This window comes from Pleurodeles waltl, chromosome 12 (genome assembly GCF_031143425.1).
Source record: "Pleurodeles waltl isolate 20211129_DDA chromosome 12, aPleWal1.hap1.20221129, whole genome shotgun sequence".
Classification (NCBI taxonomy): Eukaryota; Metazoa; Chordata; class Amphibia; order Caudata; family Salamandridae; genus Pleurodeles; species Pleurodeles waltl.
Window position 1 is genome coordinate 676,269,933 of NC_090451.1, and position 27,445 is coordinate 676,297,377.

Below are 27,445 nucleotides of genomic sequence, written 5' to 3' on the forward strand. Positions count from 1 at the left end.
TGTCTCCAAACCTGCAAAGAGTTTGCAATTTGACACTATTACCAGTTCCCCAATGTTGTTGGGAGTATGCGTTTGCAACACAGCAAGTCCGAGTTACACATCTTCCATGCAGTTGTCTTGACCTCTGTGCCTCTTCCAACCTTGTTGTACTGATTGAATCAAAGTTCCAGAATCCCAGAACATACATCATTGGGATGTTGAGTCCTGCTGTCAATATCAATTGGGTCATCAAGCTGCATGTGGGATCCCTCAAGTCCATCACCCTGGATATCTGTGAGAAAATGGATTCATTATGAATAGCTGACCTATAATGAAGTAGTCCACAAATAGATTTTACTCGCGCTCTATACTTAACTAATGTTCGGGGATCTGAAGCAGGCAACCATTATCCCTGTGGCCTCTATCTTCAAGGTCTGTGAGTTTGTCTCTTAAGTACTGCAGTTTCTGGTCTTTATCAAACGGTTAGTTAAGTTTGTCCTCCACCAAGGAGAGGCGATGATCGTGTCCCATTACCCTAGCCTTAAATCGAGGTATATCTATGCAGAGGGAGCGGGACTCAGCGGTCAGTTCTGAGATCTTGGTATCCATGCCTTCCAGGCGCTTGCCCACCGCTGTGATTTCCTGCAGGATGTGATCCATTGTAGAGTCTGGCTGAGTGCCTGTGTGGGCATCTGGTGCCTCAGTCACGTGTGGCAGTTGCTGATGAGGCCCAGGGCCTTGATGGGCAAGGGCCTCAGAGAATAGCAGCTGACAGGCAGGTTTGCCATTGGATTTGTCCGTGGGCAATGCAGACCCAGGTTCCCACTCCCAACTGGAGGAAGTCTAAGTCTGGGACGGTTCTTGTGGCTTGTGGTCTGTCTACCTTAGGCCAGTAGCTGGCAGTGCATAGGAAGTACACAGGAGTGGCACTGCAGTGGCGTATCCTGATAGTCCAGGGGCGGCGATGAACCTCGAGGAAATAAGAGAATCAATGCCAGAACACAAGAACGGGCTCCTTGATCCCCGTAAGGCGTTGCCAGATTCTACAGAGAGCAACATGAATCTCAATTCTTAAATCCTTAGAGCAATGTTGAGCCTGATGAAAATTCAATAAACCCATGCTCCCAGCTGGTAAACTATTTGGTAAATACAACTAATAAGCAATAAGGTGGCAAGATGCAGGCTGACCTTTTTAGAATAGATTCATTACATATATGTAGCTACATTTCATACATACTGACTCCTAGTTTACCTAAATTCTCTGAGCTTTTTCTCTGCCCAACATATGGTGCTTTGTGTTAGTCTCTGGTCTTAGAAGAATTTTGTAACACTTAGTGAAAAATATGCATGAAATCATAGACCAACTGGAAGACGAGATGGCAAATATCTCCATGGCCACCATGTACTTGCCACGAGTGCTCAGATAGGCTGGAACAAATGATAGCCAGACACTGAGAAAGGCCAGCATGCTGAAGGTGATAAATTTAGCCTCGTTGAAGTTGTCAGGCAGTTTCCTGGCTAGGAAAGCTACAATGAAACTTATAGCGGCTAGAAGTCCAAGATATCCCAGCATGCACCAGAAAGCAATGGGAGACCCTTCATTACATTCAAGTATTATCTTTCCAGGTTGACTCTGGGTGTTATATTCTGATTTAGGGGGAGCAAGAATTAGCCAGGAGACACACATTAGAGTGGGAATGAGCGTTCCGATGCAGACAACCAGGTAAGATAATTTGGGTCCAGCCCATGCCCTTAGGTCACTGTTGGGCTTGGTGGCACTGAAGGCAATAACCACCACAATGGTCTTGGCCAAGACACAGGAAACACAGAGAGAAAAAGTGATGCCAAAGGCCACCTGTCGGAGAAGGCATTTCTCAGAGGATGGATAACCGATGAAAGCCAATGAGCAGAGAAAGCACAATGTAAGAGACACAAGTAAGAGGTAGCTGAGGGAGCAGTTGTTGGCCCGGACAATGGGAGTATTTCTGTAGTGAATAAATACTCCCAGAATGGCGAGAGGGATGGTGGAGGAGGATATGCTTGCAGTGGCTAAAGTAGCTCCAAGAGGGTCTTCATAGGAGAAGAACTCAATAGTCTTCTGCGTGCACCTCTCTTTTCCTTTATTGGGCCAGTGATCCCAGGGGCATCTTAAGCACTCAGGTGAACCTGGAATAGAAACCGACCGGTTTTCTCAAGAGTGGCTTCCTCTCCAGAATCAAAGTATAAGTTTTACACAAATTATGTTGGTCATCATACCTGTTTTATTGGTAACCTCTCCTGGTGGACAGGAGATGCAGTGAAAGCAGCACAGTTGCTCTCCTGGAATTGCTACTTTCCTGAAGCCTGGCTGACAGTTCGGACTGCATACCGAAACAGGGATCTGAGAGGGAGATGGCAACAAATCAAATTAACGCATTCATATTCTTGATGTACATATTGACAATTAAGTATATGTCCTTATATTGATTGTATAGAGCTGAACTAACCATATGCCATGATGTTCTATTTTTCTAAGCCTGTAAAAGTTTACTGAAAGAAGAGATCAGTACTACTGTTATGTTCTGTCTCTCTCCATTGGCCAAACAATGGACAGACCTGTTATAGTCATGAATTTCATGTGATTCTCCTCCATCGGAGTATCATGGAATAATGGCAATGCCTCACTCATCTACGTATTTCTCCTGCAATTCACCCGGAGTACACAAATGGACACCCAAGGGGGAAGAGGAGGAAGCTGTTGCGTATACACAAAATGAATTAGGCTTTGTAATAATAGTCTGATTTATATATAAAAGTGAAAGTATAAAAGCAAAAATGACTTTTATTTAATACCTTACTGGATACCACACCTAACCTAGCATGGGTTTCTCTGACATCTAATATCTTTTGGGTAATATTCCTGAAAAAGAAAAATAGGAAATGGAGGTGTCTCTGTAGAATATCTATCTATTTCTGTTTTAGATTATCAAATATGAAATCTTGTTTGAACACAAACTTAGTGTAATAGGAGGAGCAACAAAAACAAACCGAATTTCCAATTGTAAATGAAGAGTGAAAACCTTTTCAAAGGAAGTTTTAAAAAACATGCTTCTGAGCTTAATTCAGCTCTGTAAAACATGAGTTACTTAACTACTAATGTCCATCTATTTCTAGACCTCCTGTCACATAAAACTTTCAGCAGATTTGGAAAGCAATTTAACAGAATTAAATGGTTTAATCTCTTGACATAAAATACATATCACAAACTGCAACAAGGGCTTCCCTAATTTAGGTGTTTCGGAAGCAAGACATGTCTGTATGCAAGATGCTTACATAAGTATTATGTTCTCTTGGAAGGTGACTCAGTGATTCATTTTCACAGAGCCCTGTTTGAAACTATATTGCTATTTCCAAACCTGCCAGGTGCTACAGCCTGTATGCTTGTGTGAGCTTGTTTCTTTAGTGTGGTAAAACCTCACCAGCTTATCTAGAGGGAGCATTGTCTGCTCTTGCTAGACTGCAGCAGGCACTGTTCATGATGTGTTCCCTTGCAATGAGTGCCTGATTCTTTTGTATCTGGTATCCTGTATTTTTAAAACTTTTTGGCCCTAGTCTCACTCTAATATAGTGTGTTCAGAGGCCCAGCTTGTTCCTTGGCTTGAGTTAAGTTCAGAACTTGTGCTGTGACAAGGAAGGTTATGTGCAGCATCCTTATGCAAACAGTGGACAACTGTCTATATTGTGGACTTTGTATATAGAGCAGTGGTGACAGTGAACTGTGTTTTTTGACTCCAGAAATGTGACCAGACCTTACCTGTTTCACTGGAGTGGATGCCTGCTAACTCACTTGTGTAAAGGTCTGCTTCTGTGCGCTTACCCAGATCTTTGTGCTATCATTCAAAGTGAATGTTGTGCTTCTTTGTGTATGTGGCCTGCGCGGTACATGTGTGTATGTGGCCTGCGTGGTACATGTGTGGTGTGTGTGAACCAGTGTAAGGGGGGGCTGAGGGATCCATTCTGGATGCCTCTGGCCAGGCCACTTCCACAAGTTGGGGAAAGGATGTTTTCCCAGAAAGTAGAAATGTTTTGCTGACATTCCTGAAGCTGGATGGAGTACATCTAGACACTGAAGCGAGGGAAGAGGAGACAGGGCTCCTTTGGAAATTCAATTAGGCTTTTTTTGAGAGAAGATTCGTATAGCACTGCCGTTTGGAAGATGGTAGGGCTGGCATTTAGGACTAGTGACTCTGTTCTTCAAGGTGAAAAGTACCCCATAGATGAGGCTTTTATCTTTTCCCTGATCACTGTTCAGTGTGGTTGATGACAGTCAGGTGCACAACATTTGCGCCTCTCTAAGCCTCTGTTGTAGGTGCTCCATGCTGGAGACCACCCAGCTGTGAGAAGCATCAATCTACACCAATGCCGTTTCTAGAGAGAAGCATGAAGAAAAGTCTTGAAAGAAGAACCATCCTAAACTGGTTCTAAAAGTACAGCCAGTGGATCCACACCTCCAGCCTGGCTTGACTGTTGTAGTTTATGTTCCAAGTTCTCTTTAACCAAGGAAAATACTCAGACCACTGTACAATCAGAGCTAGTGTCTGCCTAACATCCAGATTCAGGGAGGTGAGCAGACATTACCTGAAGTTCACTCTTTGCTACAAGAGCTGATCACTGGTTCTGTTGTCTAGAAGCCAGCCTGCCTGCTGAGAGTGGGAGGGAGCCTGGCAACTCTGCAGAAGGATTGTGTGTGGTATGACTAGTGATGCTGTGCCAAGCAGCACCCAACCACTGGGTAATCAACACCCCACCCACTCTGTGATGCTCACTGTCACCTCACTTGCTGACCCCCAGCTGAAACCTTAAAGACGGCAAGGCCAGGCAGAGCTTCATCATGCACACCTGTTATTACTAAGACCCAGCGCCCTCCTGAGAAGCCTTCTATTAACTGAGCAGCTGCAGATGCAACCATGAGGAAGATCTTACAAGGGCAACCTTCTTGTGCTTAGCTCCTGAAGCTTTGGAGCCGCAAAGCCAGCACGGCAATTGCCAGGATACAGCCTAGACAGCATATTCAGTAGGCCTAGAATCTATTTTTTAGTGAGGCACTGTTCAAAGATTGAGAAACAATGTGCTATTAACAGTATAGTGGTAAAATTACACCTTCACTTATACGTGCAAGTGTATGCCCAAGGGAAAGGATGCATCCAAGTCAGAAGAGGGCCATAGCACGGAGAAATACCAATGAACTCTAGTGCGAGTATACTATAATGAATGCTGAATATATCTGCATGTGGTATTTAGTCCTAATGTGTAATAAACTAGGGGTGTGTGAAATTCATGTAATTTACTTTTGCACAATTATGCACAATTCGGACAAAATTATGCACGATCACGCATAATTACTGTAAATGCAAGTCTGCCATTTCTCACAATATTTTAGAACAAATTCTATCCTTGCTTAGGTTTTGGTGCAAAGACATTTAAACAGCACTATGAACCACAGATGCTCATGGTCTGTTGTTCCTGTTTATTTGAGGTAAATCTTTAGCACAAATTCCCATTTGTGGTAAATATTTATTGCAAATGTTGTGTAATTTCCCCCACACTGAAGGTCCACTGCCACATTTAGAGTAGGCTGGACCTTGAGTATGCTGACAATGGGAGACTACTCGGACTCTGCCAATACACCGCAGATGAACTGCCATCTAAGCTGTTGCCATTAGTCTGCCCACGTTATTCAGAGTAAGCATACAATTGTCAAGTTTTCACTGTCCATCACTACCAGTTAAAACCATGGTGATAAGTGGCAATAAAAACTGTAAATTTACCATACACTATGGTGAAAAACTCCCATGGCAAGGAGGGGTCATTGTTTTTTTTTTTTTTTTTTAGAAACAAAACCCACCACTAGGATTTTATAGTTTGACGTACTGTTCCCTCATGTCAGCGGAACCATCAGTCAAACGTTTAAGGCATTTACAGAAACCACCATGATGCAGTTCCTGTAAATGCAAGAGATGTCGGGTGAGTGGGAGGACATCTCAAGCTCTGGCTGGCGGAATACCCTCACCATGCAGGCAGTAAAGGAGTCCGCCATGGCAAAGGTACATGCACTGCTTCCAACCTCGAACTCCAGCCTTTATGTAGGACTGCAATACTTAATGAGTTGATTTGTATTGCTCTCTTTATATTGAGGATCTCAATGTTGTTAGCTCTTTGGTACACTGGTAGTTAACATGGCCAATATTAGATTTTGATCTGATTGTTCAAATGAAGTACTACTATCACACGTCTTTGCACATCGCCTGTAAAAGATAACTGGATTTTAACTTTGATATAAACATATTAAATTGACATGTCCCAGCTTTGAAAATCCACATCAAAATTTGTCTGAGAAATCCCAATGCAAGTATATACATTTAATTACATTTAATCTAGTTTTATTAATTCTGTTATTTTTCATTTTAGAATTAGCATCACATCAGGACATATTCTATTGATGTACAAAAATATCAGAAAAAAGATTCTCCAGTCTTGGTGGCCCACCCCATGGCAGTCTGGGTTTTCTGGAGGCTCCTTCTTCTAATATATACAGGGAGTGCAGAATTATTAGGCAAGTTGTATTTTTGAGGATTAATTTTATTATTGAACAACAACCATGTTCTCAATGAACCCAAAAAACTCATTAATATCAAAACTGAATATTTTTGGAAGTAGTTTTTAGTTTGTTTTTAGTTTTAGCTATGTTAGGTGGATATCTGTGTGTGCAGGTGACTATCACTGTGCATAATTATTAGGCAACTTAACAAAAAAAAATATATACCCATTTCAATTATTTATCATTACCAGTGAAACCAATATAACATCTCAACATTCACAAATATACATTTCTGACATTCAAAAACAAAACAAAAACAAATCAGTGACCAATATAGCCACCTTTCTTTGCAAGGACACTCAAAAGCCTGCCATCCATGGATTCTGTCAGTGTTTTGATCTGTTCACCATCAACATTGCGTGCAGCAGCAACCACAGCCTCCCAGACACTGTTCAGAGAGGTGTACTGTTTTCCCTCCTTGTAAATCTCACATTTGATGATGGACCACAGGTTCTCAATGGGGTTCAGATCAGGTGAACAAGGAGGCCATGTCATTAGATTTCCTTCTTTTATACCCTTTCTTGCCAGCCACGCTGTGGAGTACTTGGACGCGTGTGATGGAGCATTGTCCTGCATGAAAATCATGTTTTTCTTGAAGGATGCAGACTTCTTCCTGTACCACTGCTTGAAGAAGGTGTCTTCCAGGAACTGGCAGTAGGACTGGGAGTTGAGCTTGACTCCATCCTCAACCCGAAAAGGCCCCACAAGCTCATCTTTGATGATACCAGCCCAAACCAGTACTCCACCTCCACCTTGCTGGCGTCTGAGTCGGACTGGAGCTCTCTGCCCTTTACCAATCCAGCCACGGGCCCATCCATCTGGCCCATCAAGACTCACTCTCATTTCATCAGTCCATAAAACCTTAGAAAAATCAGTCTTGAGATATTTCTTGGCCCAGTCTTGACGTTTCAGCTTGTGTGTCTTGTTCAGTGGTGGTCGTCTTTCAGCCTTTCTTACCTTGGCCATGTCTCTGAGTATTGCACACCATGTGCTTTTGGGCACTCCAGTGATGTTGCAGCTCTGAAATATGGCCAAACTGGTGGCAAGTGGCATCGTGGCAGCTGCACGCTTGACTTTTCTCAGTTCATGGGCAGTTATTTTGCGCCTTGGTTTTCCCACACGCTTCTTGCGACCCTGTTGACTATTTTGAATGAAACGCTTGATTGTTCGATGATCACGCTTCAGAAGCTTTGCAATTTTAAGAGTGCTGCATCCCTCTGCAAGATATCTCACTATTTTTGACTTTTCTGAGCCTGTCAAGTCCTTCTTTTGACCCATTTTGCCAAAGGAAAGGAAGTTGCCTAATAATTATGCACACCTGATATAGGGTGTTGATGTCATTAGACCACACCCCTTCTCATTACAGAGATGCACATCACCTAATATGCTTAATTGGTAGTAGGCTTTCGAGCCTATACAGCTTGGAGTAAGACAACATGCATAAAGAGGATGATGTGGTCAAAATACTCATTTGCCTAATAATTCTGCACTCCCTGTATAATATGATTAATAACATATTTATTATACATTATGTATGTTTTAATATTTTAATATTTTAAATGTATTAATATATATATATATGTATATGTTTATATATACATATGTGTATTCATTTGAATACATTTATAATATTAATAATGCAAAATACTTTTTTTATTCATTATTATTATAATGTATAAATAGGTTTAAAAAAGTAATATTGTAGTTTGGTGCAATCTCCAGTAACAACACAACATTTTAAACTCTAAAAACCATTGAAATTCACCAGTTGTAGTTCTCTCAAGTAACCTTAATTTGTGCCCTAAGGTAACTATTACTTACACCCCACCATGCACGGTACTCTCATCAGTCATTTCACTGCAAGTATTGCAGTGATTTTATCACTGATGTACCATTCCAAATATTCATGTAGTCTATGCTGAAAGAGGTTTTGGAACTGCTGAGACTGTGAACATATAACAATATACCCTTTCTGAGGAGTCTCGGCAGTCGTAAAATTACTATTAGTAAAATCAAACTCATAGCGAGTGTGGTGGTCCGAGGACCGCCACACTCACACTTACGGTCGGACCACCACACTCCAGGCGATCCGACCACCTAATTACAACTTTGTCGGATGGCCCTGCCTAAAGATTGCAGTCCCCCCAGGATCATACATCCCGATGAGGTGATGGTAGTCGGGCTTGTAACCAGCCATGGTCTGGCGCAACCCTGAAAGGGGCCGAGGCCAGCCTGGCGGAAATATTTTAATATCCTCGGGGGGAGGGGGTGGAGGGGTTTCACCATCATGGCAGTGGCATCCTCCTCGTGAGTTTGGCGGCTCCATGGTGGGCCCGCCAAACTCATAATAAGCCCCATAGTTTGTGATTATCAAAAAATAGTAAACTTAAACACATGTGTAAATTTACCTTTGTGAATCAGGCCCAAAATAATTCTGTTTAAGGGTAATTCTGATGCATTCCAAGATGAATGATGTGAGAACCTACATATGAATAGGTCAAGCAGTGTTTCTATAACATTAATACTTCGGCTTTGGAAATGCTTGTAAGCAAAGATTGTATATTCAAACTTACGAAGAGTTCAGACTCGGAGGCACGGGGGTCCTGGCTCCGTAAAAGTTCACAAATTCAGAGTAAAGTCAGCCTGATCTGTCAGTAGTTTTACCCTAATTTCCTTTCTTGAGAAGCTGGCATCCCTTACCTCTGTCCTCCTTGAATGCCACATCACGGCACTAGCATTGATGAAGAGGTTCAACCCAGACGGTGCGCTACCATTGTAGTTTCCCACTTTTACATGTCTCAGGGTGCCTTTAGGTCCTTGCTGCCAATTCAGTATGTCATACCATGAAAGGGGATTGCCGCTGCTGTCAAAGAAAACCTCAGTGCCGCCCTGAGTAAGCAAATGTACTCTCTTGACACAGTAGAGTAGCTAGAAGGAAGCAAAGATAAAGGTATTTATTTTTATTATGTCACATTCTTAGCTAAGTTCTCTTAAATTATAATTTGCTGCAGGTGGGTTACACTACATACACAGAACTCTTTGTGGCCATTGTCCATAAAAAGTGGTCACGGCTCTTCAGTTCTGAGATAAGTTTGGAAAATGCATCATATGCATCTGATTAAGAGCACGTTTTTGTTATAGATCATCATTTAAAATGGTAAATGTAGAAGATCTATCTGCCTATCTATCTATCTATCTATCTATCTATCTATCTATCTATCTATCTATCTGTCTAGCTTACGTTATTCACATTGTCTTAATGATTGATTTTGAATGTTGTTTTCCTACAGATAATCAGTTGTAGCATGGTTTGGTGTGAAGAATTAAAACAGGCAAAATATGAAAGTAATGTTGACAGGAACAGCACTTTGAAATGTCTTCAAAATTGAACCAAAACTTAAACATACTCAGACTGACTTCCAAACATTTATATTTGCTCCTTAGGTCCTTTTGGTCCTCCTCAGTGGAAGAATACTAGAGGCATACTTCGAGCACTACAGGATTAAGTACAACCAGTGAAGGTCCAGGCCGCACCAGCAAATGATGCAAACAAGAACAATCATTCATTGACTTACTTCTAGAAACTCTCCTTTTTGTATGTCCTAAGGATGGTGTCAGTGCATCTTCCTATGTCTCCCTGTGCAGGAAAATAGTTTTTGCTTCAAGTATCCCATGGGTGCATATCCCATAAATGTCTTGCTGTCCTCTCGCAGGTTTGGGGGGAGTAAAGGAGTGTGATCCCACTGCATACACCCTTCATGAGTTGCTCTATGAAACCAATGGCATCTCTCTACAAACTGCTTGGGGCCACACCCAAGCTTCCATTTTAGTGTTGCCCCAGGTTCTAGGATTAGACAGCTCTGCTAAAAGTTTGAATTAAATTCTGAAAAGAATGGTCCTAAAACTATGGACTACTCTAGCAGTTTACTTGCCCCTTCCTGGGTTTAATTAACAAGGACAGACTAGAACCTCAGTTATGAAAACTCTTCTTCAATTTGTACAATTGCCTTGGGCCAGATCCCTCAAACCATCTATTTAAATGCCTTTCATGGGTGCCCAGACCCAGGTAGAGAATTAGTGGCCTAATTAATAAACATGCTTCAAAATTACTCTTCTGTTCCAAGACCTGGAGCTTCTATCAGCATTCAAAACCAAGTACGCTTCTGTCCTACTTTAGGGGTACGAGGGGCAGGACTCCTCTGGGCTTATGTCCAGAGTCTATTCAGCGCAGAACGTCCTTCTCCTAGCTCAGGCAGACCTCACAAACTCCCTTCTACATACCTAGTCAACCAGCGTCATAAATATCAATGCCATAGCAGGTGCATTAACACAGAGACCCAGGAGCACAGGGCCTCACTTCGCCCCAGTTGTGGAAGTCTTTTCTGGGTCTACAAGGGCCCTTTACCCTTGCTTCCAGCATAGCCTCCAGCATTCTTTCTATGACACTGTAGTCTACCAAATGTATGAATTCCTTACATATGGAAGGAGTCATCTTCCTGTTGGTGTATGGGATACCTTTTGAGTTACTCCACCTACTAGGCAGTGTACATGTCACTACCACTGAAAGGGCAAAACAATTCCATGCTTCTAGGGAATTTCGGACACAGCCACAGATTATTTTATGATGAACTGGCATGGACTTCAATGAGGATTGTATCACTTAGCTTTAAGTTGCTGTATTTTCTCAGCATATATTTTTTATATGAACGTATGCTTGCATAACTCTCAGTTGAACATTGTATCCATGATGGTAAAATAGCCTTCAACATTTTGGTGGAAAAAATGTACTTCATGAAAGTTATTCTTCACTTTTAAAACAATTTTAAGGGTGCTAAAGTTTTTAAGCTCGCCGCTGATGATGCCTTATACCAGGGATGCTACAACAAAGCTCTCTATTCTTGATTCTTTCTCATGCCCCTTTCTTCCAGCACCCAACACAGCATGTCTCATTGTCTCACTTTCACTTACTGTTTTTCATTCTTTCTTTAAACCTTTGTCACTAGTTTTCTGTCTTTCATTTACTTCTTCTTTCTTCATCTCTCCTGCCTTTCTCTTCCTATGGGTCAAACTCTAATGATGGAAAGTAAGTCCTGTCTCATAAAAACGAGTGCTCTAACGAAGTCTCTAAGGTCAGCCTCCATCTTAGCGAGGCCCGACTCTATCTTAGCCCATTGACAGCTCCACGTTCCCCATTCTTGCAGAATCACTGTTGTGTTTGTATGATAGCACCATTGTCGCCAGACCTTATCTTTTCTACTAAACATGATACTGTCCTGATCTTTGATCTGTGACTGATACAAAGTCTGAGGTGTCAAGTGTTGATTCCTCCATAAGTTAAGAATACATAACAAATTATATAGATAATCAATCAAAGCAATATCATCTGAACTGACGTCCTTTTGCTCTATGTGTTTATAATCAATGTCACACGGGTAAACATTGTCGTTTACAATATATCAATCCCCATTGCAATCTCTGATAAAGATTTAGGATATAAGGACTGTCATTTGCCCACTTGTTAGATAGGTCCTTCGTCCAGATGATCACCCGTGACAGCGCACTTCACACTGCGCAGATGACACATCTCGCCTAAAGCCTGCAGCTGAAACAGACCAGTCCTGGAGAAAGACCACTTGCCTATTACAGCACTGGGTGTTTGCCCTTCACGGGCTCACTGTCTTCACGCCACCACTGATAACAACAGCTCTTAATGTCCACAAGGTATGCAGTGGTATAGTACATAGAAATAGGTAATAGGTGTGCGAGATGGTATTTTTAACGATGTTTTTGGAAGGCTGGAAATTGTCATTTTATTCTTGTTACTCCTAACATGTCTCCTTTCTGTTTTTATAATACTCTTTGTGGTTGTTTAATATGTACTAAGAAATAGATTCTTTCTGTAGTGATAAATAGTTTTAACACTGAAGCTTCACTTTCCTCTTAGAATGAAATGTGCGGTACTATGAATAGCGAAATAAGGTTGCTGCTGTTTCCATAGTGCTCCTTTATGGAATTATTAGTAACCCAAAATCAATACTTCTATGTGAAGTGCACGTCTTGAGTGGCTAAAATGACTTGTCCTTCATATTCAGTGCTGGTATATTGAACTGAGTTCACTACTATCACCAGTGCGTGGGAGTGGACCCCTTGTAGAGTTACGCAACAGTTATAACTTACGCAACAGCTGAAGCCTACCACCTTCATTCGCCGGCTCAGTATATCAGGATAAGAAATTATATTTAAAGAGCATCTTCCCTGCAGCATCACATTTACTACCAATGGGATAAAGGCTCTGGCATGAAGATGCACAATTGCTTCTGAGACATAGTTTCAATTTCTTCCGCTACACCATCCCCCGCCTCTAGGAAAAACGCAATTAATTCAGTTTGAGATCTTGCTGCCAGGTCCTATTAAGTTCTCTCAATTTGACATCCTTAGGGGTTTTTAACATCCATATCAAAATTTAGAGGTCATCTCTACTATAGACGTTATACAGAAAGGTAATTTGCAATCTCACAGCTGATGCAAGGACCAACGCATTCTAAAGGTAAAAAACTAGATCTTATATGGGCAGGGCGTCACTAACAATTGACATTTTGGCTTTACATTTTACTCTGGACAGACCTCTACTTAACATCCTTCCAAATAAACCTTCTTTAAACAAGATGCAATAAAACCCCAAAATAAAATCCACCTATTACGTGTGTAGTAAAATCAACCTGCCTAGAGCTTTTGTGCTTTAAATTCCCTCTTACATACTGAAGTCGTGTGCATCAGTCAGTGATGCTTTAATACAGTTTAATGTTGTACGTAGGCAGAGTTTAGGCCTAAATATGCCTCTCAGAACACAGCAGGCAACCGTGCACAAAGTGAATGTCTTTCTGAGGACCATATACAAAAACTACTGTCAACTACATCAAAAATTATGTAAACCACATGCCTGGGTAAATGTTACTGGATTTAAATGGCAAACAAAATCTTGCAAGAACAATCTTTTTAAAGCCAAATCAGGCTTGGTGTGAAATTGCATCCCTCATCCTTCCATTCCTACTTGTGAGTTATTCCAAAGCCTTAAATCTTTTCTCCAACCCACCAGTGCTCTCTCTACAACACATAAACCCCACCAGTTATGTGATAAAGGAGCTCTGTTTTGACAACAACATTAAAAAAAGATATGTGCAATATACACAAACTCCCAGTCTACACCTGCAAAGACACCCCCTTTTATCTTACTCAATCCTCCAACTAGCCTCTTGACTATTTTCTGTCTTCTTAATGCCGAGGAAGTCTCTTTTGCTCACAATCATGTTTCCTCAATCCTTAGCAACAGGGATTCAGACCAAGGAAAGGTATTGAGAAAGTTTTATTCTGCTCACCGTGATCTGAGACTAATAGACCAGGGCGATTCGGCTACCCGAACCTCTTAGGCCTCTCAATTGCATCTGACGCAGAAGGCACCTCCATTCTACTGAGATGGCTAAATGATCAGGGAATATCACAGCCTTTTTCTTTAATGGTTTGTTTAGGCCCAAATTAGTTTCCTTTCAACGCCGCTGGCCTTTAGCCCCAGCATCTCAGCATAGGGTCCCGCAGGGGTCCTCGCTATCACCAGTATTGCGTAACACCTGTATAAAACCTCTCACCCATTTAATCAGATCTCATACTGGTCTTACAGTGTCTTATGGCAGCAATACCTTGTTGATTATTCAGCTAGATAATTCAGTACCCAGTGGTTTTTACCACCATTTTGTCGAAGTGTATAAAGGGAGCTCAGGCTCTGCTGTCCTTGAACATATTTAAATTAAATGCTAATACAAAGGAGCATTTGGTAGTCAGGAGCAACTTAGATAGCTGACAAAATATTATCTGGCCTTTGTCCTTGGGTGACCATCATTCCCCGACTGAAAGGTCAAGTCACGTGTACTAATCTCAACCAGACATTTTCCCTTCAAATCTCAGATAAATGCTGTCATCAGTTTATTTCCATAGACTCAAATGACTACACAAATTTCAAACTATGCCGGTCAAAAAGTGTCACATCTAAAAATACTGAGGAAATGATTTAGAACTCAGTGGGCCAGTTACTCTACCACAAAAGTGACAGATATCCCATACACCCAAATCTAAATTCCATTATCTTCAATGTGATTTAGATTTCAGCAGATGGGATATCTGTCAATGTGGTGACGGAAATACCGAACCACCAAGTTCTAAGCCAGGCCCTAAGCCATGTGTCCAAGTAGGAATCCAACTACATTGGCCCCCAGTTAAGCAAAGAGTATATTTTAAACATGTTGCCCTATGTGTAAGGTTTATTCCAACACAGAGAAATTATGCCTATGACATTGCTTCATTCCCTACACTTTGGGCAGAAATATATGCAAAAACTATTTTTTTACCTTGTTGTTCTCAGCGAGCAAGGAAAGATGCGTTGTCTCCTAACTATTTGGACCACACCTTTGGAGCAGACTCCCACTCTGTCTCAGGATTATACACCCCATTCATCTGTTTTGTTTTTATATCCAATTATTTATCCCACAGTTCTGGCTGATGGTCCTTAGCACAAAGATGAATCTCAGATTTAACAAGCACATCATAAATAATAAATCAAATTAAACTGGTTCACTCTATGAAATATAAGGTTAAAATAAAGCTTTTCCCTACCTGCCATGGTTGAAAATCCCGAATCTCTACACAGGTTGCACAAACAAATGAGCCATTTATTGAAGTACAAGTGTTGAGGTCGTGTAGCGCCAAAGCAATGGCATAGACTGCACTGTAGACATTGTAGGTCACTCGAGGATTGGACAGCTCATTAAAGATGCCATCAAGCATTGTCAGTTTCTCATCACCTGTACATCGCCCATTCCTACTCTCTGACAAACTCGGAAGAGTGTTGTTGTCTAACCAACTGCAGTTGAAAATTATCTCCCAAAACTCCTTAATAAAAAGGCCCTCTGAGAACTTAGATGGACGCATGCTAGTGAGATGCTCTTCAAAGCCCAGCATCTCCCCACTGTAGGTTGCAAACCCGATTAATCCAATCAGAACCTTCTGGTACCTCGCCGTGGATAAAAGAGCAGATGTTGACCAGGACTCACTGGCGATCCAGGTCTTCCCTATCACATTCTGTCTCACCATTTCATCCATAACTGGGACTAGGCTTGCTTCACTAGAGAAGACAATGATAACCATAGCCGAAGAGGCTTTGGTCACCTTGGCAATGTGAAAGGCGTTCTTGTCAAGGCGATTTGTGATGATGCTCTCGGAGAAGGCAACACATGCTCCGGCCTTCAGGAGCTCTTGCCTTATGATCTGTACACCAAGCTTACCATAGTCATTGTCTGTAGCAAGAAGACCCACCCAGGTCCATCCAAAGTGAAGCAGCAGCTGGGCTAGCCCGCGGGACTGGAAGTCATCACTTGGGATGGTCCGGAAGAAGGAAGGGAACTGGCTCCGGTCACTTAGGAGAGGACTTGTTGAAAAGTAGCTGATCTGATCAAAGAAATGTTGACACATTTTATTTCTACAAACAGCATCAGGTAACTGAAGAAAGTTTATCCATCACTAACAACATGATTCAAGGATATGTTGAATGGTATATTTGAACAATATCAATAAATATACGTTTTTGAAATGTTCAAAAATTTAAGTTTATTCGCCATCATTTTTATTATTTACTTGAACACTAATTGGGTATGTTTAAAATATAGTTTAGGTATTTAAAGTCGTCCACTGATAACTGAAGGTCATCTATAAAAATGTGACTTGCATTAATTCCTGTAATAATATTTATTATCAAAATAGTGCCAATTTCTTTTGGCTTTGTGATTTATCATAATTTTACCTTTGTTGTGAACTCATTGTATCCAAAGCAAAGCAAATTGATGATTGCTAGTAAGTCCTAAAGTTTAAGGAGTAAAGGCCTTTAGTAAACTATTGTTGGCATTCATTGGTATAAAGCAGCATGTTGCATGTTTTGCCTGTGGTTCCTTGCCTTGCATATTAGATCTGAAAGGTTAAGATAAGTCTGCCAGCTATTCAGGGTGCATCCAATAAAGTTTACTTATCATTAACACTGTATTTTTTTATAGTGCTTACAACGGTATCTTTCCGTGACACAAATGGTAAAAGTTTGCCACTTATACACAATTATTAAACAAGTTAATGGTATTTGTGAGGATAATTAAGTAATACATTTTGGTTGTTATGAAATGCATCTTTTTGCATCATCACACCCAATGTTTTGGACTGATGCTGCTGCTTTTTTTTATTCTGAAAGTAGACAGAGGCCTGCTAACCAGCCCTCAGTGCTAGTGTTCTAACCTATTATAAAATGTATCTTGGATTGGCTAACCCTAATTGGCATTATCTGGCTTAGTTATGAGTCCCTAGCACTTGGTACCAGGGCAAGTAGGACAGTGTGTCCCCCAGGAACGCTGCACTGGCTGTAACACCCTGTGTGTGACCAAGTACAAAATGGCACCCAGCCTGCCACTACAGCCTGGAAGGGAAGTTTTAAAACTATTTGTTCCATTTTGTTATTAAAAACCAACGGCAAAACCCCCATTTCCCTTAACAATATAGGTAACTCTTCCCTAACTAAGGCCTAGTAGGCCCTAAGTCAGGCAGCTGTATAATTATTAAGTAGGACATGTACTGTAATATGTCCTAACAGCAAAACTTCCATATTGCCATTTTAGCTGTGGAGAATTTTGTAGCCCCATTGGCTAATACAGAATTACAGCTAACTCCTCAGCCTGCCTAACTTCTGAGTGGGACTACTAAAATGGGTACTTCACGGTATCAAATTAATTGTGGTATTAAACTGACTTGTTGCCCAAGTTAAATTTAACCAAGCAACAAAATGTTGCTGGAGTATTTGTTCATCAATTACTTTAGTGTTGGTCAAATTATCCAAATATAATGCCTATACAGAAGCAAGAAACTTTTGCTTTTATACATAAATATATTACTGAAGTTATACAGTAGTCAATAAATCAAAACAATGAAAATATCAATCAGTGAAAATAGTTTTAATCAATCAACACTGTTGCCCCCAATAAAATAAGATTATCCATCAATATAAATCATCAGGCTTGAATCCAGGGATCTTGGAGAGACATGAACTCCTTAACTTAAATCCGACAGTCCAAACAATAAGTCCTTCTTTTTACACAGTCTAAAGGACTGATCAATAGGCATAATGCTTTGAGTGGTTTTAAGCAGGAGGAACCATTGACATTTCAGCCACAAGAGGCCACGAGGTCCACGAGACCATCATCGGGACTTAGGGCCTCATTTCGAGTTTGACCAGTGGCGGAGACCGCCCGCCAAACTCTTTATGTCGGAAGACTGCACGTTCGGTCTTCCGCCCGCTGGCTCTATTATGAGTTTCTTGCTGGGCCAGCAGGCAGAAACAACGTTTCCGCCTGCTGTCCCAGCAGGAAACTCACCACAACATTGACGCCAGCTCGTAATCGAGCCAGTAGCAATGTTGTGGTGCATCAGGTGCAACAGCACCCGTCACGCTTTTCACTGTCTGTAAATCAGACAGTGAAAAGTGTGACAGGGCTGTCCATGGGAGCCCCTGCACTGCCCATGCCAAGTGCCTGGGTAGTGCCAGGGCCCCCTGTTTCCGCCAGCCTTTGCATGCCGATTGAACCTCCATGCAAAAGCTGGCGGACATGGCAGTCATAATCCCCAGGGCAGCGCTGGCAGATTAAGACTGCCAGCATCACCAGGCCATCGGCCAGCCTAAAAGTGGAAGTGCCAGCGGTCTGACGCGGTCGAAATGTGGAGGCTGGACCACCACTTTGGCGGTGGTCCGACCACCACCGCGAGTGTGGTGGTCTTAAGACCGGCACACTCGTAATGAGGGTCTTTACCGTTGACATAAGCAATCAACCTAAATAGCACCAACAGAAGTAATCTATACCAGTAACATACCCAAGTTTATAAAAATAAAAATGAAAACAGAATGTGCACTGCTTGCCAACAAAACACCGTGCTTAGTGTCAACCCCAAACAAAGCTCACCAAACTAGTGTCCCAAGTGACACAACCAAGTGTACATCACCAACATGTAAGTGTGCGTTCCTGTACAAAGTTTCTGGAACCACATACAACTGTCACCAACCACCTAGAAAATGTGTTAAAAATACAGGTAATCATTGTGATCAAGGAGTAGAAGCAAAGACACCACACTTACATAAGGAAGTTCCAAATACCATGCAGTCCTTTTACCAAACAGTGATAAATAGCATAGAAAGCACGCCAACAGAACAATCTTTACCATCTGAAAAACATAGGATTACTCTCAAACAAGGCTCAAATGAGGGCCAGTGTTAGTTGATAATAAGCCCAACTCCAAATCTGGCCATCACATTTACTCTTAAGTCTGCTCTAAACAGGTAGCTCTACCTCAAAATTTGTTCCAATCCTGAATACTCTAGGGAAAAAGTGAGCAGGAATCTCAGTTAAAAAAAAGTCCTTAACGTATTTAACATATTTAATCCCTCCAATAAGGAACTTAATCACAGCTCACAAGCACAACGTATTGTCAGGAAAACTATTGCCAGCGTTGTTAAGTCCTTCCCTCAGCAAAAACAATTCCCCTTTTTGTTGTACCCACGTTGGTTGCCGCGGCATCCTCACTCCCCGTGGCTCTTGCGGAGGCTGTTCTTAGAACTAGCTCCTTCAGGTTTAACTGCCACTCAAGATGGTGGCCGCAAATCCTTGTGAGGTCAGTGCTCTAATGTTTCTACCTTATTCTCGTACTGAAGCTTCCCTCCAGCTGTTTCTCTCTGGGAACCGTGCACTTTAACTGTCATCCTGAGGAGAATGAGCAGTGTTCCTAAAGCATTTAGTTTAATAGAGAATTCTTCCGGTTTTGAGTAATTAATTATTTTTCTTGTTACGGTGTGCACACCAGCTACTTTTTCCCTTTTGAAGAAGCTGAATTTTCTCCTTCTTCCAACAACTGGCTATCGGCTTTCTGAGGAGAATTTGTTTTGGCTTAACAGAACTTCAAGCAAATGCAGTAAGGAATCCTTTTGAATGATTTCCAGACTTGCCAATATATATATATGTACATAACTACTGAAGAACTCTTTGCTTTGCAGACTTGTCAGTCTTAGAGACAAACCTCAGTGCTCACACTAATTCCTAGAGACTGTGATTGAGAAAACTGAACCTTGAGAAGGAGTTTTTGTTTCCTGTAAAAGACATTAGTAGTTTGCACATTTGTGAAGTTTTTAACTGTTCTCCAGAGAACCTTGGAAACCTCTGACTCCTGGAGAAAAGAAGATATTAAGTTAACATTGTTCCCTTAGAGAGAGGCTAGTCTCTTAAAAGATCCAGGTTAGGAGAACAATAGAATTGGGTGAATGTGAATGGGTGAACAGTATAATGCACAGCAGGAATGTACTTATCTATGTTCTTGTCACCCGACTGCAGGTCCTTCGTTTAAAGAAATCCCAATAAGAAGAAAGGTGCAGGTTTTCAGAGACACGCACTGAATATCATACCTTCAAGTGGGAAACACAGGCTGGTTCTGGATCTGGAGGCGGTCTCTCTTTTTCTATTGCCATTTTCCTTTTCCCCTTGCGAATGCAGAGTTCAGATAATCAGTTAAAATCTGAGCACACATCTGTTGGAGGGAGTTGGGTAAAATGCATCTACTCCTGTGGAAGTTTGATTTAATGGGTAATCTTCTGACACGTACTGTTCGAGTTACCTCTAGGGTGGGTTTTCAAGGTTCTAACATCCAAGGAAGGGTTCAGGCATGCTGAGATTACCCATCACTGTAGGGATGAGGATGATGGCAGAGGTCTCTGGTGAGGAATTCAAGGGTGGGTAAGCCCCCCTCAGTTTGGTCAAAGCATGCCTCCACACCTGGGAGTGAGAACAATTCCACTTTGGTGAAGTGGCCTGAGGACCTAGAGGCCCAGCTCAGCCTCTAAGACATCCAAAAGGGTATGCTGGTGCTAAAACAGAGAAAACTGGCCCTGGAGAGACAAGGCATCACCTGGGGCTAAGACCCCAAGGACATGGTGGCAGCAGCAAAGACACAGAAGTAAATGCAGTGGGTGCCCATGACCCTAGGTTGCCCAGGGGTACTGTGTCAAAATGTATTGATTACGATATAGACACACGGTTAGAATCCAATGAGAGGGCTCTCTTGGGATGGAAAGGGGATACTTGTTGTGGAGCTGATTCAAACAGTGGGGAGAGATAGGCTGCTTACTCTTGAATATGATGTGGCAGAGTTATATTCACACATGAAGGAGACACTAATCCAGCTGTTTTGTTTAATACTCGAAAGATATCGGCAGACGTTCAGAAATACTCAAAAGGGGTCAACTGAGACATGGATGGACTTTGAAGATGCTTCTGTGAAGTCACTTGAAGGCTGAATCAAAGGTAACCAGGTAGCTACCTATGAGGGGCTCTATAAACTAGTGGTAAACGAACACATACGTACAAATTGTACCTAGGACAAGTTACACCAGCATCTAGTAGATTCTATACTATCTAGCTCTAGCAAGAAGAGAAAGATAGCTGATGAATGGGTACACACTAGGGTGCCCGAAAAATGTCAAGGTGTAATTACACTAAAGGAGGCCAGGCCCCCCTTCAAGTACAAATTGGGACAAACATTACAATTCAGACACATCCAAAGAGCCTCCAAACGTTGTCCTGGCGAGACCAAGAGCCATATCAAATTCAAAAGAGAGGGGCAATTTGGGAAAAAAGTTCAACCCTACAAAGGCTGGGGTGTGCTATGGCTGTAAACAGAGCACAAAAGGGGACACCAAGACGTCACCCAGTAGTGGCTATCCCAAAGGCATTGCAAGTGTCGGATTGGGGTAGAAGTTATCCCTGGAGTTTGCAAGGGATACTGTAAATCCACTCTAGTCTCATTGGATGGGCAGGAATTTGAACCCTTGGCTTACTCGTCTACCAGTATAGTGAAATACATGCAATGGCCAAGAATCAATGGGGTTGACGTCCAGGTCCCAAGGGCTGCAGGTACCAGCAACCCCATGGTCATGGCCAAGCTGGTTTCTCTGTTGCTGAACATACCTGATAAGGTGCACCAGACTCTGTCAGTAGTATAAAGTCTCACCATATAGCTAGTATAGATTTTGTGTGGGGAGGGGTTACTGGCCCTACGAAGGTTGCTATGTCCCCTGCCATCCTAGTGGAGTGTCTGCTGTGCAAAGACCTTGACACTTCTGCTTGGTAAGAAGTGGAGAGGCACATGCAGTAATGCAGGGTGTCCATGAGTGAATATATGTCTCCACTAAAGCGCACAAGGCTTTAAGTGAAAGTCAAGAGACCTAGGAGCTTGGAAAAATGGCTCAAAGGCCCTAGTTGCAAGGGTAGGGCATCTTGCAAGGCCACTTCTGAAAGTCCACAGGCCCAGGAGGAGTCTAACCCTCAGGGCAAAGGACTGTTTCTGAACAGGAGGCTGCTAATTTGAGAGATTTGCTTGACCTGACAGAACTCAAAAGAACAGGTGAAGCCTCCATAATTAACTTGAGCCAGGGGCAAAAGCCCTGTCCTACTCTTCAGGGCCTGAGACAGCTGGCTGTCGAACAGGAGGAAGGTGGTGTCATCTGAACCTATAAGGAGTACTGGGAGGAGGGAATCCTGTACAGTGAGGCAAGGAACTCCAACGCAGGAGAGTGATGATTCCCCAACAGTATAGAGAATTCCTCCTAAGCCTGGCCCATGACTTCCCATTAGCTGGACATCTGAGGCAGACCACGACCTAGGAGAGGCTGCTCAACCACTTCAACGGTCTCCAAATGTCAGAAAAAGTGAATACTTTTTGTTGCTCCTGTATGACCTGTAAAGCCAGTGGCAAAACAGGTGGCAAGCCAAAGGCTCTCCTAATACCACATACTGTGGTGTGGACACCCTTTGAGATAGTGGGGATTGATATTGTTGGTTCATAAACCCATCTACTGCCTTGGCTATAGGTTAATCTTAGTTTTTCTGGAGCCCTCCACCACATATCCTGAAGCTATTCTCTTCAGAAGAGTTACTGCTCCTGCAGTGGCTGGAGTCCTACTTGGTTTCTTCGACAGGATTGGACTCCATAAGGAGGTAATTTCAGAAAGGGGCATGGGTTTCATGTTTGTCTAGCTGAAAGCCATTTAGGATGCGCGTGGAGAGATTTACAAATTCACTACCCCCTACCATCCCCAAGGAAATCGTCTTGCGGAGGGATTCAAAAAGGCCATGAAGGGCATGATTATGGATTTGCCTGAGAAACTTAGAAGGAGATGGAATGTTCTTATACCATGCCTCTAGTTCGCATACAGGGAAGTTCCTCAAAAAGGAGGAGGTTTCAGTCCCTTTTAGCTACTCTTTGCACACCATATAAGAGGTCCACTGTGTTTGCTGGGAGAAGGTTGGGAGATACCTCTCAAAGAGCCCAAACAAGATATCTTGGACTATGTACTAGACGTTTGCTACAGAACGGCTTAGTATAGCAAACAGAATTATGGAGGCCATCCAGGAGCTTGTCAAGCACTGTTAATACCAAAAATGCTCCATGGTCGAATTCCAACCTGGACAACTGGTGTGAGTCGGTGAAATCGCATATCTAGTGGAACTCAGTACCCCTAGAAATCCCTCACAGGGTGATACATGTGAAGGATCACTAACGCTATTTTGTGGTAAACAATATAGTTGACAAGAGTATTGTTTCTAAAATATCTATCTATTCTAATATATTTTAAATATTGTTAAAATTCATGTGACGTGAAATAAATATTTGTATCATTTATGTTCAGAGCCACAGCTACCAAGGTTTAAGCTAAAGGTTTTACAAAAGTGCCTAACTGGTCCCAAGACAGTTTTGCAAGTGGATTACAGGGTAAGCTCGCACAACAATGCCATATAATACACCACGTTATTGTATGCCAGATGCTTTGCATACATGCTACATTTTGGTCCTAGTGCCCAGTAGAGGTCAGCCACACCAGTAGAATGCTATTGAACTACAATGCAAAGAACGCAGGTCTGACAAATGGACTGAAATACATTCTCCTTCTGACACTCACCTGTGGGTAGCCATAGAGACCCAGCACACGTGCCACCAGGATTGAGTTTGAAGAGCCTGCATCCCCTACGATGCCTGCAAGTGGAAGATGCTGCTGGCATCTGTAGTTGGGAAGGAATTCTTCTTTCCCTGTAAGAATCTGGAGAGTCTCCTGCAGCACAAGCTGGAGCATTGTACAGGAGTCATAGATCTGGAATCCCAGGGTGATATTGGGCAAGATGTCAGGGGTTTCATTAATTTGCTCAATGGCAAACACCATCGCCTGGAGCCACTGGAAATTTTGCACACTGAATCTTTAATAAAGAAAAGGACAGTAAGACTATGTGCACATCTATAGAATATGATGATATCCTCATAATTTATTTGTCTCAGTCTTCACCATTACTGCATCCATATATTGGAAATCAGAAATTCTCTCCCACTTCCTGTCAGTCCAGCAACACTGTTTATCACAGAACAGAAACAAAACCTTTAACAGATCATTAAAAGGTGGGAATTGGACTTTTCCTGGTAGTCTAATATGTTGGTGCAGTCTAGAAATCCTTCCTATTATCAAATTGATTACTTGACAGAAATGTACAGGTAAGATAAGTTATACTATTTTACAGAGGCCTGTAACACTTCCCTTTCATGTTTAATCTCATTTACCTCACAATAACGCATCTCATCCTTTGTTCCATTTCCACCTTCACTCTTATAAAAACTGTATTTTTATATGTAGAAAAGCTTTCATCTCCTATGGTTATGTTTTGAGGGATTTTGAGGGCAACACACACATTCAAATTAGAGAGTCGTTGAAACAATGGCCAATCTTTAATTAGGCTTTTGGACTTAAATAACATAATTGTATCCCTCTGATAGTGTCCAAGGTGAACATATTGCTGTGACAAAACTTAAATTCAGAACATCTCGGAATGGTCCAACTCTCAGTTAAATGCAAGAACCAAAACAATATAATTCTAGCTTTGTTTGATCACCTCTTAGTTTAAGGGCCTCTTATGGACTTTGCTGTCACTGTCTTCCTAAGCGAATAAGAGTGAGGCAACCATGTGATGGTGTAGGAGATGACCCTTATGCAGGAAAGAAAAATGGGCACCTCATAGCCTCTGATTGTCTATTGAAAAAATAAAAGTGGGCTGCGTTGGCCCCTTAGACCATTGGGGCCGCCATTGACAGCAACAGCCCTGCAATCATGGCATTATTAAGGGATTATCCACAGATCAAAAAAGCAGACTGCAATCAACTTGGTGATACTTTGTAATATGGTTGTGCAAAAATGTTATTACACAAGGAAACTCATGAAAGATTACACATATGGTCATTCTTTCACCTATGATCTTTCTAGGCCTGGGCTAAATTTACCTATCCTGGAGTAATCTGAGGAATTTTGTTCCTCTTAGATGGGAAATCACAAAATAATTATGCAATTGTACCTGTTTGTGTAATTAAGAGTAATTTTGGGGGAAATAAGGGACAGAAACAATTAGGTTAGTGAACGTGAGCTGATGCTCACTTGGCGGTTTGTGTTGTTTTGTATTTAGTGATACTTTCATTATATAAAATGTATCCTTACACCGATTTTAGTCTATTTTGCACTAAGAAAATAGAGCTATTCGGTGGAAGTAACTTGCTGAAAAATTACACTGCTATGCATGCAGTTAGAACTATTTCTTAGTGCAAAATGCATCCTTTCCTCCATTTTGGACTGGAGGGGGATTTTGTGTGCCAAGAAAATAGCCCTACATGTCGAATTACTCGTGTTGCGGAATTACACAGAGTCTTGCATCATTGTTTATAACGCTGTATAGCTACACTACAGAAAATTACATAAGTTACGCCTATCCCTAGATGTTTCCAGTTTTTCTTGTATTTAATCACTTGTGTAATTTATCATTGCAAACTGTTATTCCTTTCCTCAATTGATGCTGGTTTTCTTCCGAGTTAACTTTAAAATAATTTTCCTTGCGACTGGTTTGATGTTGCTGATCCCTCTTTTTTCACGTAATAACTTAATATAGATGTGAAAATCTTTAAAAAGGAGTCCATCAAATGTTTTTCCCCTTCTCAAAGCCTTATTTATTGTGACATCTGTGGGCTAAATGTACTAAGAGATAAGACACAAAAATTGGTTGCAAATTTGCTACTGACTTTATGTAACCTGTCTCGGATTTTCCAATGCGACCAATGTAGTTATAGGTCGCATCACAAAATCTTTAGTAGCAGGGGCTGCGAAACAATCTTTCTAAGGTTTTCTTTCAATTAAAGGGTTGTTATTTGTGAACCCATGCGTTTGTCTACAAATACAAGGATTGTGGTCAGCTAGAAGAAGAAGACTACCATCTATTTGTTTGCATTCCCACTTGGAAAACTTAAAAAAAAAAAAAAAAAGCAGCCAGAGTTCCTTGAAAAAAAGCAGGGATTTTATTTTTACGTTTCCCATTTTGGAATTCATGATGAGGAGAAGGCAGTGGTCCCCACTGCCAGCTTATGCTGCAGTCCCTGATATGATCTACAAAGGGGAAGGTGAACCAGTTGCCACTTAATTTGAAGTGTCTGTAGAAGTGGTGTGCAACTGCAGTAGAAAAACATTGATATATATAATTGTGAGTTACAATTTGGAGGGAACACCCTTTTCACAGCCCCTACTAATTGCGAATCAGAAAAGATAATACAAATCATTTGCAAGTCTCAAAGGCCTTTCTGAATTGCAAAATTTGCTTGGTACATACAACAAAATATGTTGTGATTGTAAACCCTGTGATTTTGTGAATTACAGAGTTTGCGTTCACAAAATGGATTTGTAGGTCTGGGTGTATCCCTTTAAATTCGCCTCTCTGTTTGACATGCTGTATATAGAAATCTTTAAACTGCTTTCATTTTTTAGGAGTCTACATACTTTCTTGGCAATTAGTATTACTTCATAATGTGCAAATCTACAATATTTTCATGTTAATCACACAGTTCCAATGTACAATTCTCTGTTGGCTCCATTTCTGATACACTTTATCTAAAATTCTGAATACAAATGAATAAATACATCCCATCTTCTTCTTGCCCTTCAGTCAATAGAGGTTTAAGTCCCAGTACCTCTCTTCTTAAGATTTCTGATCCAAATCCTTTGCCATCTCCATACCCCTTCTCTAGAATTTCCATCTTTCTCCCTCTCCAGGTAATAGCTTCAGAGCTTGACACACAGTACTTTGAAATACTGACAAGAGGTGCACAGCATTCTTTAAATCCCATGAGAAGGTGGAAGTCAATTTTGATAAAGAGACACTTTCCCCAATCATCTAACTCAGCACTTCTATCCGTTAACCTCTTATTAAAAGATATCTTACTTCTGGCAGGTCAGCCGCAGAGGCGTTGAGTGGAAGGTTGTGGCAGAGGAGTCTGGGAGGTACACCTTGTCCACGTGAACTGGAAAGATGCCACCGATTAGGATATCTCCAGGTCTGGAGTACCCAGTGGGATGGAAACTGTGCAGGTGGCAACCTGGTGCTATCCTCCGGTCTGCTACTGCAGGGATGGTCATCCACATCAACAGGCAGTACAAGATTTCCCGATGATGGAGAGACGTGGAGTACCCTTTGGAAGACTTTGCAGGACAAGCTTCTGTGCACGATCTTGAAGAGCAGATCTCAGAAGTCTGACGACACAACTTTTCCATTGTGACAGTTATGAAAAATCCAAACATTGTCTTCCATCTAAAGCCAGCATACTTATTACTAAACAATTAGCCAAGGTAAAACCTTA

General features: G+C 41.7%; 1 protein-coding gene across 1 annotated transcript; it reads right to left on the bottom strand.

Annotated features, from left to right (window-relative positions):
• Positions 1–1,231: 1,231 nt before the first annotated feature.
• On the bottom strand, positions 1,232–27,359 carry LOC138267216 (extracellular calcium-sensing receptor-like). Its single transcript, XM_069216071.1, has 5 exons — positions 27,031–27,359; positions 23,694–23,985; positions 15,281–16,111; positions 2,236–2,359; positions 1,232–2,145 (listed from the first exon to the last, which is right to left on the bottom strand). The coding sequence occupies exons 1-5, from the start codon at positions 27,357–27,359 to the stop codon at positions 1,232–1,234; spliced, it is 2,490 nt and encodes an 829-aa protein (XP_069072172.1).
• Positions 27,360–27,445: the final 86 nt, after the last annotated feature.